The sequence below is a fragment of the Pomacea canaliculata genome, linkage group LG1, assembly GCF_003073045.1.
Source record: "Pomacea canaliculata isolate SZHN2017 linkage group LG1, ASM307304v1, whole genome shotgun sequence".
NCBI classification, from domain to species: Eukaryota; Metazoa; Mollusca; class Gastropoda; order Architaenioglossa; family Ampullariidae; genus Pomacea; species Pomacea canaliculata.
This window is the reverse complement of record NC_037590.1, coordinates 24,789,628-24,809,521: the sequence shown is the minus strand read 5'-3', so window position 1 is coordinate 24,809,521 and position 19,894 is coordinate 24,789,628. Positions and strand designations below refer to the sequence as shown.

General features: G+C 39.2%; 1 protein-coding gene and 1 long non-coding RNA gene across 4 annotated transcripts in view; one reads left to right on the top strand and one right to left on the bottom strand.

The window, feature by feature from the left end:
• LOC112556580 overlaps positions 1-8,743 on the top strand; it is a 37,906-nt gene extending 29,163 nt beyond the window's left edge. The window contains exons 4-5 of one of the 3 annotated variants that reach the window (XR_003097774.1): positions 106-330; positions 597-8,743. This is a non-coding gene — a long non-coding RNA (uncharacterized LOC112556580). Of the gene's footprint in view, positions 1-105 lie in introns of all 3 variants that reach the window. The other 2 variants (XR_003097775.1, XR_003097773.1) reach the window with 2 other exon arrangements.
• A 452-nt stretch (positions 8,744-9,195) lies between these two features.
• On the bottom strand, positions 9,196-18,239 carry LOC112556518. Its single transcript, XM_025225599.1, has 9 exons — positions 17,843-18,239; positions 17,409-17,572; positions 15,473-15,538; positions 14,572-14,677; positions 14,246-14,361; positions 13,738-13,829; positions 12,176-12,261; positions 11,219-11,255; positions 9,196-10,109 (listed from the first exon to the last, which is right to left on the bottom strand). The coding sequence occupies exons 1-9, from the start codon at positions 17,879-17,881 to the stop codon at positions 10,015-10,017; spliced, it is 801 nt and encodes a 266-aa protein (XP_025081384.1). The 5' UTR covers positions 17,882-18,239; the 3' UTR covers positions 9,196-10,014.
• Between the last annotated feature and the right edge of the window lie 1,655 nt (positions 18,240-19,894).

Below are 19,894 nucleotides of genomic sequence, written 5' to 3'. Positions count from 1 at the left end.
CCAAGCAACGTGTTTCATCTGTGAGTGACCAACCCAAACACACTTGCAGCCAGTTGTTTATCTGTGGGTGTAAGGCTTGTTTACCCGCGGTGTTGTGTGCGGCAGGGCTCCGTCATCTCGGACCACGAGCACAGCAGCCTGCGCAAGTGCGCACCGAGTCACCAGCCGCACGTGCAGCTGCAGGACGACAGTCAAGCTCAACACGCCCGACGGCTCGCTGCGCAGGAGCTTCAAAGACCTGGACATCGGCGGCGCCAACAACGGTCAGCGAGACGAGGAGAACGTGCCGCTGGCCAGCGCCGACCAGACCGGGGGAGACAATCAGTCAGTGTGAGGAGCCCTTCTCAACGTACTTCTCGCTTTCTATTTCCCTAACGAAATATACTGGTGGTAAGCTCCTAATTCAACAGGCACGTAGTCACAAGGTAACCAGGAGAATAATGAAAACATTAACAATATACTTTCATGATAATGACATAATCTCGATATAATCAGGTTACATTCACGAATTGAAGACCTAACTGTGTCAAGCAAGCCATGCCGAAAAATGTCCAGTTACTTACTGAGAGCGTTATGCAAACTCATTGTTTTGCCAGGTCAAAGACGCTGCCGCCAGTTGCGGTTGTGGTAGATGAGGATGCCTGTGGGGAGGCCGCCAACGGAAATCGAGAAAGTGAACACGTGGGCAATGGAGAAATTCGTGCCAAGGAGCCGGCGGTTTAAGAGACGCTGTGCACAGCGCTAACCATTTTTTTTTTTTCGCTCCCGTCGTTTTGTTACAAGCAAGAACTCGGTGTCACAAAATACTCCCCCTTTTTGCCATTCCTTCTTCTTTTCCAGCACATTCTACTTCTGTACTCCCAGTCCTACTGACTCGCTCAACTCGTGTGGCCTTTTGATAACATACGGCAGAGTAATACGACTGCTGGGCAGCTAACGCCATCTGGCGGCGGTGATGCACGACGGAGCTGGGCGACCTCTTGCCATCCCATTATTCCTCAGCTGCGATGTCATTTCCTTTTGCGGAGAACGTTCTGTTTTCCTATTTACAACCAGCAGACGAACGTGTCATCTAATCACGACATTACTTCCCGCTGCTGACGATTCAAAACTGACGGGCGGGAAGAAGCGATGACAGGCGATGATCCACTAGATGTGGGACACGATGAACATGACCGTGCACACGCTGTGGGGAGGATCTTTTCTTCAGGCCCACGGTTACATCGCCACGGCCATCGGCTTATTATCTACAGCGACTGGAAGTGATAATGACTCAAAACCATTAGGTTATGCTCCTTTCTGGGGTCTAGCTTAGCACCAAATACCGTGTGAGTTGTGTAAACAACAGCAGCGTATTGAGTAAACAATATATTTAGCTACAGACGTTACATTATCTTCTTTCAAGAAAATTCTGAGACGTAGTAATTTTGGTTTGTCAGTGATACCAGAAAAACATTTCTAGTGTCTAGAAAATAAGAGTGTAGAAAGTATTATAAAAATTTTTAAATCACAATTTCATAGAAACTTTGATGGCAAGGAGAGACAATCTCAACGCAATTGTGCCTTTTTCTTTCCCTCTTGTGAACAAGAGTCGATAATGGGGAGATGACGTAGCACTGTGATGAGGAGCCTATGGTTGGCGGTAGTCTGCCAGTAGCAGTAACGATGGTACGTAGGGTAGAGTAGGCAGAGTTTTCACGAGAATGTAGGCGGAGATGTGTAATTGTCATCGCAAGCCCCAACACGCATTGCCCTATCAATCCTACTTCCTTCAATAGTCGATGACAGCGACACCTGATGCATGACGGGAGGACGTGGCTTGTGTCTGGCGTGACAGTAAGTTGTGGAGACGAGAGTGGTTGATCCTCACAATCAATAGCTTCCGGTCGTATACAGTGTCACGCACGTACCTGGCCAGCTCTCTCGCCGCTGTTACTCACTCTAGCAGATTAGGCGGAAGTGACGTCATCGCGACAGGTCTTCTCGCTGGCCAATAGAAACTGCACACGAAGCTGGCAACGGTATCACACGCCTTTGGACAGATGCCACGTGTAAAGTAACTATGACAACTGTGGAGTCTTCTCTGCTGCTTTACAAATTTTGTTCCTGTCACCTGCCTGCCCGCACCTTACTTGGCCAAACTTGGGAAACTCAGATCGCCATGCTGCTTCCGCGACATACTTCAATGCATTGCAAGATAGAGCTAGGCACGTTGGCTAGGAATCACTGCTAGACAAGCCTAGCTAGGTCTTGTTGCTGTATTTGCAAGGACTGTCGTTGAAACTTATCAAATTTATTTCTTCCTTTGCACTTCAAGGAAATTTCAGTCTACGTACGAATTTCTGATCGTCAATCGCTTGTAGTGGTCCCTTGACATGGGGAGCTTTGTCACCTTGTAGATGGAGTACTGGTCTGGAACTGCATGAAATATTGCTCTGAGAAATGGTGTGACATCACGTGTGAGAAAAGTACAGCATGTCACTCGAGGCACAGCCGCCACGGTCGACTGACTCTTGGTTTTCCTTCCAACCTCATGACGTCCTCTTGGAGCATCGCCTCTGTCCTGCTTTGTGAGCATTGTGCAGGGTCATTGCCACAAACACTTGTTTTTAAAATGTGCATGTGCGTAGAAGTGGTCATGTTGATATGTGTCAAGTTGTAAATGTTTTTCTATTTCAATTTGTATGTAAATGTGTGCGCGTACATTTCAACTGCTTCTTATACGAGCACTTCTCTCAACTTCTAGCTCACCTTCATCTTAATGTGCGGGCGTTCTGCTCCTTGTTTATGTTTGATTGTTTGTTTCTTTAAATGGCGCCCGGCTCATCGTATGATCGGTGCTTGTTTGTAAGACAGTCTACACTAGCTGTAATGTAGAAACTTGCTGATGCTGGCACGGGTCCACCTTTAAGTCTTTGCAAGATGAAACATTCGAAACCTACACAGCTGCTTACTTTGGATGTTACTCGTTTTGACAAATTCATTTTCAGTGATGTACTCCTATACTTAATTTCTTTTTTTGTTAAATCTCTTGTTGGGGTCTATAAAACTTATAAAAAGTGTTTTTGAGAAACATGGGGGTGGCGGGAATGTTAGGGTGATGTTTATACAAAACTGAATTGCATCGGACTGAATGCTAACCCACCGCACGATGAATTAATGTATCAAGGAAATTTCACTTCGGCGAAGAAAGAAGAAGAAGAAAAAAATTCCCACGTTTCTACGGGATTTTTATTTCACTGTTGATGGAGACAAGAAAGAAAACTTTTTAAACGGAAAATGTGAACCGTTCGTGAAAAAAGATGGCTGAGAGAATACAAGGGAGACAATTATTGGGTTTTGTGTTTTTGGCTTTCTCCGCCGGCGGAGAGGCTGTCAGGAGCATTTGGCATCATGGGATGGGGAGCGGCGGAGGGCACAGTCACGTGTTTCAATTGCTGTGGTCCAGAAGGAGAGGGCACTTGCTGGTGTCCGGGAGCCTGAGTGGGCCAAGCTTGCGTATAACACAGGACACGCACACCTCCACAGGTCGTGACCTCTGTGATGAAGGTCCAGTTGTCTGTTGCAAGACGACCATACCAAGAGCCACTTCGTATGTCACGTGGTAGCACCCTGAAAGACTGACACGTTGTGAGGTTCAACTGCCGTGTCACTGACAGCGCCAATATGACTGTCATAGTCAGGTTATCAGAGTACATCAGCCTCAGCCGCAGTGACAATGGGACTTTCAAACAAAATTACCGCATGTTTCGAAAACCGCTGGCACAACAAGCCCGGCAACATGATTCCAAAAGATGTAACTGAAAATACTGGGCAACTTTGTGTGTATCTTGCGATGTAAGACACGGACAGAGTATTTCCCAGAAACAACGTATTTCTGTCAGCAAGACGCGTGCAAGCTGTTCGTTGTGTTCTGATATCTGTAATTATTATCATATTCCACGCTTTTTTTTCTTAATGTGAACAAAAGTATTGAAAATGCTTCTGTTGTCAGACATCTTGTTGCGATCACCACTTCATTGACACTGTGTCAACCAGCTGGGCTGTTTCTAGACTTTGTTGTGGATGCACTTTAACAAAAAATAATGTTTTTTATTACTGTGATCATTGTTTTCAATGGGCAGAAGTTTCTTCCTTCCCCTACATCCCGTTTGTCGCCAGTTATGTGTCGTGTACATTTATTTTAAAAAAAACTAATAATTGCGAAACAATTTATCATTTATGTAATGTTATCTGTAATGTATATTGTGCAAGACATTCACGCCACTTCAAACCGGAAGTTGTATGTTATGAATTATTCATCCTTACACATATTTGTTACAAGCGTAGCGACTCAGCCAATCGCACAATGACAAATATGTCACGTGGTTTCTACCCTCGTTTTCTTCGAACTGCTGTTGGACGCAAGGAAATTAATCAGTGTAGTAACCTTTTTTTTAAATCCAGAGTCTTTCAGTTCTATGTTATTAGTGACGATGCCTGTGACCGCATATTTTAAATACTTTTCCTTCTTACTTTTGTTTGGCGTCTTTAACTGTAGCCAGCTGTGATTAAGACACTCGTTAATGATGTTTCTTGCATGTTGTGAAGTCCCCGATGAAGTTACTTTTAATGGCATTTCGTAAATCGATATCAATTATCTTCTTTGCTTCGGAACAATCGGCAAACATCAAACTGCACTTTAGAAGGAAGCTGAGAAGAGATCGATCTCTATTGCTTGCCTGCCTCCCTCCTCTCTCTCTTTACCTCCCTCAGTCCCATCCCCATCCCCATCCATCACCTGCAGCTACTCTTCAATACTCGGCCTGAATCTGTTGCTGTTTCACTGACTACTACTGCTGTGCACACCTTGCGAAAAATGTGCAGTCACTTTAAAATATACATATATATATTTATATTTTTTACGACAACCTGTTTCTCAATGTGTTTGTATGCATGCGGGTGTGCATTTGCGCTCGAGCGCAAGTGATGTAGATATTAGAGGGAAAACAGACAGATACAGTTAATGAACACACTTTCTCTACTTTCTATTTCCCCGAGAAATATTATTTATTTTTTTCCGACAGAATACTTAATCCATCCGATCAGTCTTTTGTTCTGGTCCTCTGGATTTCTTTCTCTTCCTCTTTCAGACACGGTAAGTCGGGTTTTAGGAACAAAAAATAAAAGGTCTCGAACTCACCCAAGTCCTAAAGCTGTTTTAGTCTTGTGACAAACCACTTTATTTCTCCTCTTTCATGGTCCCTGTAGATAGTACAGGAATGGTTTCCACTTCATTTCTTTTAACTGCTTTTGAGTGCCTTGCGTGACCAAGTTCGTGTGAGTGATGTGTAACTTTGTCGGGGTGGACCGAGGTTTATGTCGGCTTCACGTCCTTCGCATGTTCCCCGAAGTATATGGCGGTTTCACATGGTTCACCCAATATGTTTACCGAGGTTTATGATGGTTTCGCATCATGCCTGTGTCACATGGTTCACCCAATATGTTTAGTCTGGTTTCAGCTCGTGTCGCCACGAGAACATGTTTTTCACTTTTATCTACCAGACGGCGTCTTCCTCGTACGTTTGATACAAGTTGACGACCTTGTTGATGTTCTGTGTTGTACTCGACTGAGTAAATGGACTCTTCTGCTGTGAAGTGTCTTATCTGGTTATTTTAATCTGCGTTGTCAGCCGAACATCTGGGTGCAATGTTGTCATAAAATGTTCAGTGCCGCGTGTTCGTCTGTTTTTGATACACGCTTCCCTCTTTTCATTTCCCGAAAGCTGTCATGCGCAGTGCGTACACAACTGACCTTCGGTGTCCTGTCTTGTTTCCAGTCCGACTGATTTGCTTCACATTTCTTAAGACAGTTTTACAGTTTTGAAGTCCACGATGATGTACCTAGAATGCTTCAGTGAGTCGCCGTAGAACTGTTTCGATGCTGTGGACAATACATCAGAGATCAGTTCGAAATCCCTGTACCTTGTAGACTTCCGTTATGATGTCGATGACCATACATCATCTCACAATGTGGGTAGACAGGCTGTAAACTCGGCTTTAAACACGTTCTTTAAGCATGCTGATAGAACGACCCGAAGATGCGTTTCACATGGACCGCCATGCTAATTTAAAACGTACTTTCGTAGCTCCGATTGACGTAGGTCAGGGGGTCAGCTGACCCACTCCAACCACTGAAGAAGATGGCTGAAGTTTGTCTTCCTGTAACTGATAATTTATCGTATATCTCGCATTTTTTGTTTTACAGAATCTCTTACTTCCACATAAGAACAGTAGCTCCTGCTCTCATGGCAACGGCAAGAAAGTTTATTTAACCAACATTTTTTTTCTAAGCGCTGGTTATATGGCACGCGATAGTTTTCTTCCATGTCGGAGTATCTCAGACAAAATGATTTTCCTGCTGAACAATTTGGGATACGGCTAATGAAGAAATGAAGGTGTTCGAAGAGGGAAACCATGTTGACCTTTTCAAATACAATAGAAACCTACAGGTACCTAACTTCTGGTTTAAATTCTGGTTGAAGTTCTATCAATGGAAAGTCTTAGAAATGCTTGTGGCTACTGGATGCAACGAACAGCACGTGAAGGAGATACAACCCTGAGATGGGTTATTGCCAGGTCACAGACACTAACACATCCCGTGTATACCTACGTACAAACTCACCGCTGTTAGAGAGGCTCATCTTGCTTTGTTTTTGAGTCAAGACCGGTTGACCAGGTGTTTCAACTACCTAGGAGACCAACTGCCCTCGTGACAGGAAACACACACTAGCTAATACTCAGTTGCACTGACCTTCGCCTTGTTTCTGCTTATTAAATGTACATTCGTCATTGCATCGTTCGATGATTCTTACCGTACGATAAACTGCGATAGTCAACATTTTTACAGTTGATAAAAAACGCATTGAAGATTTTCTGTAATTTCTGTCGTTTCAAAGCTTTTTATATCATTTACACTTTATTCTCCTTGCAAAGATGTAGACAATATTACTTTAGTGAGCTCTTTTCGATGTTACCAGTGCAAGCTACCTCCCGTGAAAACAAACAGCTGTGAAGTTTGTTGTAAATTAAATATTGTATTATGCAGTGGTCGGGTAGCGCCATCAATAAACCATCGTTTGGATAAAATCCAAAAGAAGAGTATTCTATATTTGATCAAATTGGTTCGAATGGTTAAAAAAAAAAAAAAATAGAAATTTATGTCGACAGAGAACACTTAGCACAATGAGTGTTCAATTTTAAGTGTAACCGATCTGAAAGGAAAACGCGTTTCGGGGAAAACACTAATTATATTAGCATTTCTCTGTTGTGTTTTTTAAAAAGCCAGTCACAGTACAGGCTGGAGGTGGGCTGCAGTGGCTTGTCACGACTAATACTAGAAAAATTCACGTATTACATGATCCTGCATTTTGCAGAATCGTAAATATTTGCCAAAGTGAAGAAAAGTTTTCTTGATGGTCCCCTTAGATTTTTGTGAGGTCCTGGACACAGAAATTAATAAAGGTTACTAAATTATCAGCCAGTTGTATCTATTAATGAAGGTTACTTGATGTACATGCAGATGACATTTTGTCTGCGCTGTTTAAATGTCACACTCTACACCGCGGCACACTTCATTATACTTGTCATTCACAAATTTACCCCACTTCACGTTGACTTTGTAACTTTCTCCGGCATTCCAGCCCTCGTTTCTTGTGGGAAGATTTTCTGACTTGCTTCCTGTACGTCGTGCACTTGCTAGTCCTCGTGCTCACCGTTTGAATGAATTTTGAATAAATATAAGTCAGAAACGCTATAGGTGTAAAGGTCTCCAACAAGCTGTTTGTATTTACAGCCTTCAGTAACCAGATTTGACATCGAGTGGGCGGTGCTGTGAGGCTACTGCCGCTTCCAGACGCCAGGCTTCACGTGCGCAGTCGCAGCAGTTGCATGCAGTTACCTAGCAGTTAGTTACAAATGTTCATTTTTACAAGTTAGCATACTGCTACCTAGCAGTTAGTTACAAATGTTCATTTTATAAGCTAGCATGCTGCTACCTAGCAGTTAGTTACAAATGTTCATTTTTACAAACTAGCATGCTGCAAGAATGACCGTCAGGGACGCCAGTTAACGTGTTTTGTCAACGCCGGCTGTCACCTCATGGCGTGTGCCGACACTTGCAGTTGAAGCCTTCAGTCACCGCTGATTCAAATCATCTGGCAGGGGGTAAACTATTGAGTATACATTTTGTGCAGATATTGACTTGTGACAACAAGTAGCTCTCCTGGCGTAGGGGAAGACAAGCATGGATGCATGAAGAAGGACACGAAACGAAATGGCGAAAAAGTGTATTTTTGTTCTCGCTGTAGACTTCTGTAATACTCTGCTTAATAGTTCTTGGTTATTCACCTAGCAAAGCAAGCATGTACATCAATGAAAGAGGTAATCTAAAAGATGTTTTTTCTTCCAATGTGAAGAATGTGGGTGGATGATATTATTTAGGCACTCGTTCACACTACCTGCCCTTACAAGATACCAATTTAAGGATGCTCTACTGTTAATTTTACTTTAAATTACTTATTTTACTAGCTCATAATTTGTTTGAACTCACATCAGTTTGCATGTGATCTGCATAATACAAGCATTTATGCCTGCACTTTTTGACTGAATATGAAAAATGTCCTCCTAGCATCAAGCTAGAGGTTTTCATCGTTTCTTACCCTATATCAATGATTTACTGTGCGTATTAAAAGGTGTTGCGCAATATCATCAACTTTGTGTTTTTGCATGCAAGAGATTGTAAACCTCTTTGTAAAAAATCAGCAGTGAATACAGGAAAACTATTCTAAACAAAAAAAAAACAAATATTAAAACACTTTTTTTATTTATAAACATTATAAATTATTGCATTTTTACAAAATATTACTTTGTATCCATATTTCTCCTCAAGAATCTTTTATTTAACATTAAAATGCATAGATTATCCACAACCTGCACCTTAATAGAACACTTACAAGGAAAAGTACTAAATCTGCCATGTCTATAATCAGGCTACTAATCTAGTGTGTCTAACTCTTCCATTACAGTTCAGAGTCGCAAATGTGAATATAGCTCTATAGCTCAATTGCATGGACACATTGAATGAGCTATTCAATAGTTCAATTGCACTGATACACCCAAAACCTACATTACTAAAGGTGTAGAGTGTCCTTGACAGTCATTTGCTGACACAAAATTGCATCTTTAGAGTGATGATTGCTAAAAAAGGACGGAAAATTAAAACACCATGCTAACATTCTAAAAAATGATCTTTTCAGCACACATTGTTTTTTTCAAATTGCCCTAACCTGCATGAATATCTAGTTCCGCTAAACTGCAAGGCTATTAGCAGTATACAATGTCAGTTTCCACACTTCCCATTTTTATGCTCATCTGACACCAGGAACAAATTCACAATACTCACTGGCCAATTAAATACATCTAACTATAATCTGCATAAGCTGAAGACATGAGAATTTGCATGAATGCAGTGGTACATAGTAAATGTATAATGTTTCAGTTTCCAAGCTGCCCTTTTTAAACTTCTCCAATGATGCAAAAAAAAAAAAAAAAAATCAGATACACATGTATGCCAACATGCACCCTAATGAGTGCACACACACACACACATTTTTTATATTTCTTCCTCCTTGACTCCTGCAGCAAAAACCAAAATGTTGAAGTATCTGACAATTAGACATGACCTCCTTTGTCCATCCATGCTCACAGTACACACAGAAAATTCCTATACCTATAAATTTGTGAAATATTCATGATAAACCATTGTATGTAGTTGCATTCTGTAACTACACTGGATTCTGTAAAGTACTACATAGAGCATAACATAAATAAGTCTGTTACATCTATGGTTTGCTTATTTTTAATGAAACATTGTCACTTACTGAATGAAGTCACTTCAAATCTTTCTAAAATATTTTCTAATCCTGTGTGCCTTGGACTACATAACAATATTAGGTTCTAAGGTAAACAGTGGAACTAATGTCTCCATCCAACATCATGGCCTCCTTCCATTTGTGGCTCCAGAAATCCTCGAAAACTTGAGCCATCAGCCACCCAGCGAGCACCGTACCCTACAGAAAAAAATGTAGTCTTAACTATACACATAATACATGCATGCACACATGAGTACACACTCACACATTTGGTTTATAGACTTATCAACAAACAAACATAAACATACTCTATAGCCTTATCTTTATTTAGAGGATCCACATTCTAAATCAACTGAGTGACAAGTGTCATGACCAACACATCATTATTATTGGTGTCATTACTGACACATCGTCTCATGAATCTCACACCTATGCAGGTCCATCTTATTGAGCTAGGTAGGATCACTCACATCCAACCTATCCTGTCAGTCTGCCATCAAAAAGCTCTTATCTGCTTTTGTGTTGTCCTGGCTAAATTGCTGCAACTCTTTACTTGTTGATCTCTCTTACCACCCATTGGACAAACCAGAGTGCTCAAAAGAATACTGCTCTTTCACAAGCATTAAGTAGACCATGCTACACCCATCCTCTACGGGCTTTACTGGCTGCCGCTTCAAGCCTGCATTGTTTAAACAGGGTCAAGAAAAACCTGAAAAGTCAGTCTATTTCAAAAAATGTTCCACTTCTTGGAAAAGTCAGAATTTGAATAAATTTATTTAAAATCAAAGAAAGGTTAGGGAAAAGTCAAAAATATATGCTGAAAATTGATTATGCTAAATTTTGGAAGGCACTTATTTTTTTTTTTTAAAAAAGATTTAATGTGCTTGTTTGTTTTTCTGTATGAGCCAGAAGTAGACCCACGACTGCAGAATAACTTCCCCTGCTGGTCTGATTGTTGCCATTTGCACTGGCATTGTCATCCTCTTACAATATCAACAAAGCAGACTCACTCTAATAAACTGTACCTTACAAAATATAAAACTTTTTGGCCATGGCTTCAAGAAATGAACAATGACAAAGCCCTCCTAGTACTGACAGGAATTGGGATCTGGTGGGAATAGTGCCTCATTGAAACATTAACAGAGTGTAAATACCTTGCCAAATATATTTGGGTTCAGCATGTGAAAAAAAATCAGCTCTCAGGGAAACAAATACACATGATTTTGTTCTTAGTTCTACAACTAAAAGGCCATTTTGATGGGGTAGAGACTTGTGCTATTGTCCGTATTGTAATTTAGGCAGCTTACCGTTTTCTTGTCGGACCTCCAAAATATAGACATCATGCTGGTCAAAAAAAAAAAAAAACAGTAATATGAAAAACCAGTTTTAAGATAACAAGACATTTAAAAGCTTAACAATGAATAGAAAGAGCAAGGGATTGTAAAAAATGAAAACATTTCTTCAATTTTCAATTTCTGCATCCAGAATTTAACACTACTAGAAGCAGCTACAGTGGCATCCTGAAAGATACTTCAATATTTCATAACCTTTTGATTGTTTGGGAGCAAGGTGTAAGAGACCACAGTTTTGAGAGGCTAGCTTTTTTGTGAGGGCAAAGCCCATCTTACTCACCACCTAACCTTCCCCAACCTTTTATGGAGTCATCTACCCACTGCCAACAGCTAGATGGACTGGGGACTGTTTGCTGTGCCACATGAATATGAAATCCGCAGCACGAAGGTTCAGGTGCCAGTGTTTTATACAACTTCGCCAGCTGCTTCCCCTCTCTAGTGTATCACTTAACGTGCCATCATACTTAAATCAAATTTTTTTTTGGAACCAATGTGTTTCTCTCTTCCACACTTACACTGACTGCATTATTATCATTCTGTATTGTAGCTACTCTCCATATCCAATCTTCTCACTTCAGCTCACTTTGGGTCTTTCTGTATTATTTTTTCCTTCCCTTTCTCTATATTTTCTCTGCCTCTACTTATTCATAATGCATATCTTCTACTACATTTCACTGATGTGACAGCCTACATAAATGCTCAGCTTAAGTTTACTGTTATACTCAATGGTCATAACTATGACTGAAAAAAATCAGTTGGCACAATAGTTTCTGCCCCAAACTCACTGTTATTGCTTCCATCAGTCTTTCATAATTTATTCACTCATGAGCTGCTCTTATCCTTCTTTTGTCACTTTGTCTTTGGACCTATTTTCAATTGTCAATAGAAGAGATTAAAACAGGAGATACTTACTGGTAACCAGTGGATATTGATCCAGGTAGCATTGTTGAGAATCTTGGTTACCTTGTCTAATGCATACACATTCTTTTCTTCTTCACCTATAAACACAACATCTCTCTTACAGTTTTTCTAACTAGTATTGATTAACAATGAATCTTTGCTACATCCTTCCATTAGGCCAAATGAAAATGTAGGGAAAGAGGAAAAGTGTTTCCTCCATTATTGGGCCTTCTTGATTGGACACATTTTGTCAAATAACCACACAAAAATATGGGGACATAAACATGAGACTGGACAGATTTTGTAAATTTAAGATCTCCACATCAACTAACAATGAAAAGTTTCATGTTAGTTGTAGTTACAGCAGAGACTGACACTTTACTGAAATGTAGTTACAGCAGAGCCTGATACTCTACTGAAACGTGGAGCAGAGATTCACACTTATGGCACATACGTTATGTTCATCTGTTGTGTATATCTAAGGCAAAACACAGGTCAACATAGATTCATCAAGACCATATGGCCATACATTAGATGTTCACAATTTTAATTCAAACAAAACCAAATCCACTCTGTATACATTATTTTTATGCATTTGCAGACTGCAGATCACTGAGTGAAAGATACGCATAGTCTATGATAGCATGTACAGTTTCTTCTGGAAGAACGTTTTTATTCACCTCATTACAATTTTGAAAATAATATAGAGGAAACAAAAGTCAGTAGTGTTGTGGGACTTGAGCAGCTATGATCAAATAATACTATAAAGATTGGATAACTCGGACCTTTCAACTTCTCTCCTGTGACAGGACAATAATTTTGTATGTCTTAATGTTGTACTGTGTTGTGTCATCATTACCGAACGATTTTACGTCATCTGTGTTGTACTGTGTAGTGCCATCTTTTTTGTGCTGTGGTTTATTTTGCATGCACATACAATACAGAGGGCTTTACCTATTTTGTAAGCTCACAGAGTGCTCTATAAATCCTCCTATTATTATATTAAATGCAGACCATAATAATACCTTGAATAACAGCTTCATGGCCATGCTTTCACCATTGGCAGGAAAGAATGAATTGGCAGGGCAGTGATATTGGGGCCACATGAAAGACAATAGCAAAGAATGACCTCTGGGGTCGCTGGCATGTTTCTTCCTTGCTTCCCTCCCTTGTATCAAACCATTCTATCCTCCCATAAGCTTAAAGTCCTGCCTTCAAGAGACAACAGGTAGGTACTCATTCAGACAGGAGGAAAAGTAAGTGAAAAGTTTTTTTATCTCAGTGAAACTGGAGGACTCTAGAATTGAGTGTTCAGAACTCATGCCTGTGGGAAATTCCAGCTACCAGATCCACATCAGCAAAAAACAGTATTTTGAGGTGAAGTCGCAGGAAAGTAAGGTCCTATCCAGCGATACTGTTGTACAATCTCTTAAGCACTAACTTATGTTCAGATTTTTTTTTCCGCATTTTCTTTTTTTTTTTTCAGTAACTACAGTTCACAAAACATGGAATTACATATCCTTAAATACCTCTTTTCATTCTTAAATCAGTACACAACGTATGCTTATACTTACTACCAGTGCAGTTTCCCCACCAAGAAGTACTGTGATCTCTGTGGTAGTGTTTAGAGAGGGCTCTGGCTCCAACCCACAGTTCTGACTTGACACTGTAAGAATAGTCACACAAATCACAAATTGTGAGACACTCAGCACTTCTGATCACATTGTGTGCTAAAGACAGGTCCTAAACAGTGTGTATGTCAGCTGCTTATCTCCACAAACTGCAAGACTTTTCTTCTCTCATCTAAGATAAGCTAAGAAAGAAGAAAAGTATAATCAGCAGTGAAAATCCTTTTCATGTTCCATGGGCTTTACTGCTTTATTCTGTCCACCACAAAATTACATTTTTAAATTCTAAAGCACATAAAACAAAAGACAAATATCTGAACTTTTTTTAAAAGGAAATAAAAATATTCAGCAGCACCATAAGATTGTTCTCCTGCCACAAATATTCTGTAAGGAATTTGGCAATAAATCTATAAGTATGTATCTTGCCATAAAAATAAAATAAACTTTATTTAACCTGTGTTTTTCCTTGAAAGATTCCATTAGACGCATCCGTGAGGGTGGAAACTTTTCTTTGCTTCCAACAGTTTTCCTTAACCCCAAAAGGTCCAAAATTCCTCTTTTGCATAACAGCTGAAATCAAGACTTCATTAAGCCTCTCCAGACATGATTAATGATGATGATGATGGTGTAAAGATCAGATGAGGGTACAAATATTTATTGAACTCTTACATACAATACAATTTCCATCCAATGTTTTTTTAAAAAATACTATAAATACAGAATATACATACAACTATTACTAAACATAGGTAATTTTTAAAGTAATGAAAAGTAACTCACCATAAGAATTTCACGAACTCTGAACTTTATTTCCTCTGCTGTCCACATCTGCCACAGTGACTCCAACCCTGTCAGCAAAGGAGTTACAGAAGCAATCACAGCAGCTCTGCAACACATAGATGATTTGACTCTCTCTTAATTTTGTGGCCGGTACTTTACTTTTAAAAAATGCTATACCATCTCTCTTAAGCCATGGGTTTAACAGCAGTGAAAGTTTTACCAACAGAAATGTTTCCTATAGATGAACAAGGCATGCGACAATATTTTTAAGGACGCTGGATGTTTTCTAGCAGGAAATTTGTTGATGGCAACAAGGAAACATAAAATCTTGTGACTGTAAGAATGCATCCATAGCAAACAAAAAACAAAAACAAAAAAACCCACACAGAAAGCGTTATCCTGTCAAGAAAAGTGAAAATACATGGTTAAAACTATGCAGTTTGTTCAACAGTCAGAATTTGTCTTGACTGGCTAGTTTTAGCTGACAGATGAGGTTAAATGCATAATTATAAAGTCCATTATTTCAGGGAGTTGAGGAAGGTTTTTATTCCTGCATTATTTTCTAAAGTGGTCTTATTATTGTCACAGCTTCATTTCCAAGCACAACATATGCCATTTCATTTTTTATTAAGAGGACTTTTGATACTGAAATCTAATTAACAAATAAGAAACAACAGGCAGTCAGAAATAGTGTATAATATGGCAGATAAAGACGATTATACATTTTAAACCTAACCAAACATTTCTTCACATTACTATAACAAAGCCCTTGTCAGTCTCAGATACATAAAATATCTTTTCTTACCTCACACTCAACAATTTACAAAACAATTCTTATACAATTTTCTTTAAATTGACGTACTCAGCTATTTTCCAGCAGTTTCAAAGTCCTTTCACTCACCTTGTTTCTTCATATCCCTTTTCATCCAGCAGTTCATACCTCGGCAATGCAAGCACAGGACATTTTCTGTTTAAGACAGAATTTCCAGCCAACATAAACTCTGACCATTAGTGACCAATCATTCAGTGATCAAATAATAACAAGTATTTATTATTTTTTTAATGCAATTTAACAGTAAGCTTAAAAAAAACCATTATGAAAACAAAACCTCCTACATTTAATTTTGTGACTTGAGTGAACATAATGGAGTTTTGAATAACACAATCAAGCAAAGTCAAAATTTCCAGATTGGTGAAGGTAGCATTAAAGGCAGTACACCTAAATTTCTTTCTGTTGATTGTTGTGCATTTCTTGCATTTTTGGCCTGCAATGTTTTCATCATATAGGCCTCTTTCCACTGATTGTTCTAGTATTTGCTTTTGCCAGTTTAGGATGATTAATGACCACTGGCAATATATCTACACCAGACACAGTTGTCCCCTTTAAATTATCTCTACATCTATAATCTTAAAACTGCAGTCTTTGAGACCCTCTTATCCTTACTGTTGTTCCCAGCTTACAGATGCTCAGAAGGTTACTTAATGCTTTCGCTCTATTCCTGATCTACTTTAAAACTTCTGTGATTTAACCCCTTCTAAAGAAGCCTTCCCTCGATGTGAACAATTTGAAAATTTATTTCCAGTTTTCAATTTGTCCTTTCCTACAATGTTCAAAAATAAGTCCCCTCAAAAATCAGTTATACAATTTCATTCCTAAGTCTTACTGTCTTTTCTACAGTGCACAAAGAGCCTGAAAGTCAATATGACTGTGTGTTCCAAGGATATGGGGCAGGTATTGATACATAGACCAGTCAGCAGCCTTTGACACAATTGATCATTCCTGCAGTTTGCTTACCCACTTTATTTCTGTCCTAGCATGGTTTTAGTCTTCACTTGTGGGTGGAACCCAGGCTGTACTAGTTGAAGGACATCTCTTAGTAGTCCTGCCTTTGACCTTTGGGGGTCTTTTAGGGGTCAATATTGTGATTATGTTTTACATAAAGCCTTTGGGTTCAGTCATACGCCATTTCCATTCAGTCCTGATGACACTCAAGCGAACATTTCTGATTCCCCACCAATGGGGTGTACCCCTTTCTGAATGGAGATCTTGGTTGTCTTGGATGGTTGTAAACAAAGTAAAACTTAATGGTGATAAGATTTTCTGATTCTGATTCGTAAAATGTCAGTGATGCTGCCTGACCTAGATATATCAGAAAGAACTTGACCAATGTTCCGCTTTCTTTTCCTACCAAAACTCTTTGTCTTACTTAAAACAAAAATTTGTTCATGGAACAACTGGAGCTGGACCACAGATTTGGGTCTACATCTTCTGTAGCTTTTCTACAATACAATATTGTTGCACAATATATGCTGTTCATGTTGTTAGTGTAGTTTATCACTGCTCAGACTAAAGCCTTAATGCTGTGGTAGAGTGCTACACAATGTAATTAATCATTTTTATGTTTGCTTGTTTTGTAGCATGCCTCATGAATAATAAAAGCCAGAAAATTCACTTCATTGTCTACATGGAGTTAAATATATGACTGATTCACAAAATCTTACATGATGGTTAACTTTGTTGAGTAAATTCACATATATTTGGCAACATGTACTCAATTCAGAATCAGACCCTTTGAAAAGGATTTTTAGAAACTGCTGGCTTCAAACAGGTGACTTTGGAATCCCTGCTGATAAAGATCCTAACTTGAGTGAAATGCATCAAAACATTAAGCATTGAGGAAAATATGTTTATCTATAGATATATCAAGCTTAATGGGATCTTAAATTGTCACAAGTTAATGTCAGTTCAGTAATGAAGGCATAAAAAGAGTGTGTTATTGTGATCACCTTTTAATGTCAGTTAGTAAATAAGGCATAAAATGAAGCTACTGGCTCACTTTGTTTCCATCCATGTCTGCAGCATGGCAGACAGGCACCTGTATAATGGATATGTTGGGTAGCCAAACATGCTAGACCTGACATCTTCATTTCCTTCGGACACAAGCAGCTGGTTTGCATCCTCCAAGAAACAATCATTTCGAGAAACTTCTGCCTCCAAAACCTGCCAAAGGATATGAATAGAACGTGCCTCACTACTCAGATGGGACCATCATGTATGGCTCATCATTGCTGCAAGTGTTTCCAAAACCAGATAAAAGGGCTTTAGATAAAATTGTAATATGTTATTTAACAAGTTTTCTTTGATAAGGTGGCAAATTCACTTCCTTTATTTCTATGTCTTAGAAAGTCCTACGTCAGAAACAATTTTTAGCATTTCTTTTGCTATTGCATTTGGTACTTTTTCTAGAAAATACGGGTAGTCCCAGTTTACCTCTTTCACAAATTTCTCCAGTTTGAACTCGGTAGGCATGGTGACCAGTTGCGCCCCTTCGGAAGCTTTTACACAACGTGCATTAAGCGGAGCAGATATTGTTTCTTTATATAGTCGCCGTTTTCTTTACACTATTAACTTAAGTTTTTTTTTTGGTTGACGATCAGTGTTCCAGTGATGCACTATTTTCGGCATCGAATGTTCCCGACGTCTCGGTTAACCATGTTGTGAATATGACATGTAGAGTTACTACCCTTCCTTATGACCGTACGTAACTCAAGCAAATTATTATAATTATTATCTGTGTATATATATAGAGAGAGCGAGCTGAAAACGCTTATTATGACACTGTCGACATTGAGACAAATTATGATCAGCTGTAAAAGATCACGATTATCAGTACAAGAGAGTAGTCAGACCAGACGCTTTAATAATGTCCGCTTTCTCTTCTGTCTTTAAAAAACTTTTTTCGACACTTTTGACGGTGACGACACCATAACCGGCAAGTGTCCCGCTTTCGCCCCGGAAACGTCTGGTCACCTTACACTATATATTATATGGGGCGCCAAGAGGGGAATTTTCTTTCTATAGCTATACAATGCATTTTATACTTATAGAATTCATTCTATAGCTATACAATACATTATATACGTATTTAAAGCATTTTATATTTATACAATTCTTAAAGTATAGAATGAGAGAAAACAGTAAAAATCAAAGCATTCCATTTATATTATACTCAAAAGTTGTTATCCAATTGACTTTATAAATGCAATTCCATTCTGTAGCTACAGAATGCATTCTAGCTAAACATTTTAATTGTAATACTTAAAGAATGAGTAGAAATGTCTACGGTACGAGGCTATCTCATTTGTATATGGGACAAGAAGGTCAAAGATCAACCAATCAGTGCCCTCGAAACATGGCCTTACATTCTTGTGTGTATTTACACGCTGGAACATCTTGCCGGAGAGTCGTCTGCTATAACGTCTTAGTCTTAGAGCAATCACAAAAAGAGTGAACCAGCTCTGTAACTGAGACAGTTCAAGCCCTGTTTGAGACCGTTTTTGGCTTACTGAATAGTATATAGTCAATATTCACATGTATCTCAAATAAAAATAAACAAACGTACATCACCAGACTTCGTTCAGCCATAATGGACAAGTCGTCAGGGGAACCATTGCAACTGTTTGTAATTTATAATTATGACAGTTTTTTTGTCTGTTTAGTTTAATGAAAGCGATATGCTTTTAAATGCATGTGTATGTTCGGATCAAAATATATTCATAGGTTTATAACAGCCGACTCTCGATCCGTAGCTATCTATAATAAATATATATATAGCCCGTAAATACAGAGAAGAACGTATAAGGCCATTTTTCAGCCATAAAGACATACGTAAGACCAGAATGAATTCTATTAGTATAAAATGCGTTGTTTATCTGTAGAGAGAAAATTATAGAAAATTCCCCTCTTGGCGCCCCATACTATACCAACATAAATATAAGACTTTATTGATCCCAGAGGCCATGCAATTAGAAGCAGCTGTTCGATCTATAAGAATCAGCACAACAATTAATGCCATAACACATTCATATATACCTACTCCAAAAACTGACTTTTAATCATGATTCAGACTTTATGATCTTCATTCATTGGCATAACGTACAGAAGTCGCTGAAACAATGGAATGAAGGACATCCTCAATCTATATAATTGCACGTGCAGGGAGAACCCAGAATTTGCGTCCCGACGGAAATTGGCGGAACGCTCCCGGCAGGACATGCCTATCATCATGTTAATTGCAAGCTCTTTTGAAAGTGTCTGCCTATTAAACAGTCTGAATGTCATTCGATCTGGGTCGTTCCAATAATGTATATAATAAGTCTTAAGCCATGTACAGTTCTTATAGATGTCCCCATCACGGCTTCGAAATGTGGACATTGCTCACTGAGTCTGAGGAGCGGCGGACTCATGCGTTCGGAACTTTATAGTACTTCAGGAGAGGCATTTCTATCCGAAACTTCTACAGAGAACACAAGACGAACGAAT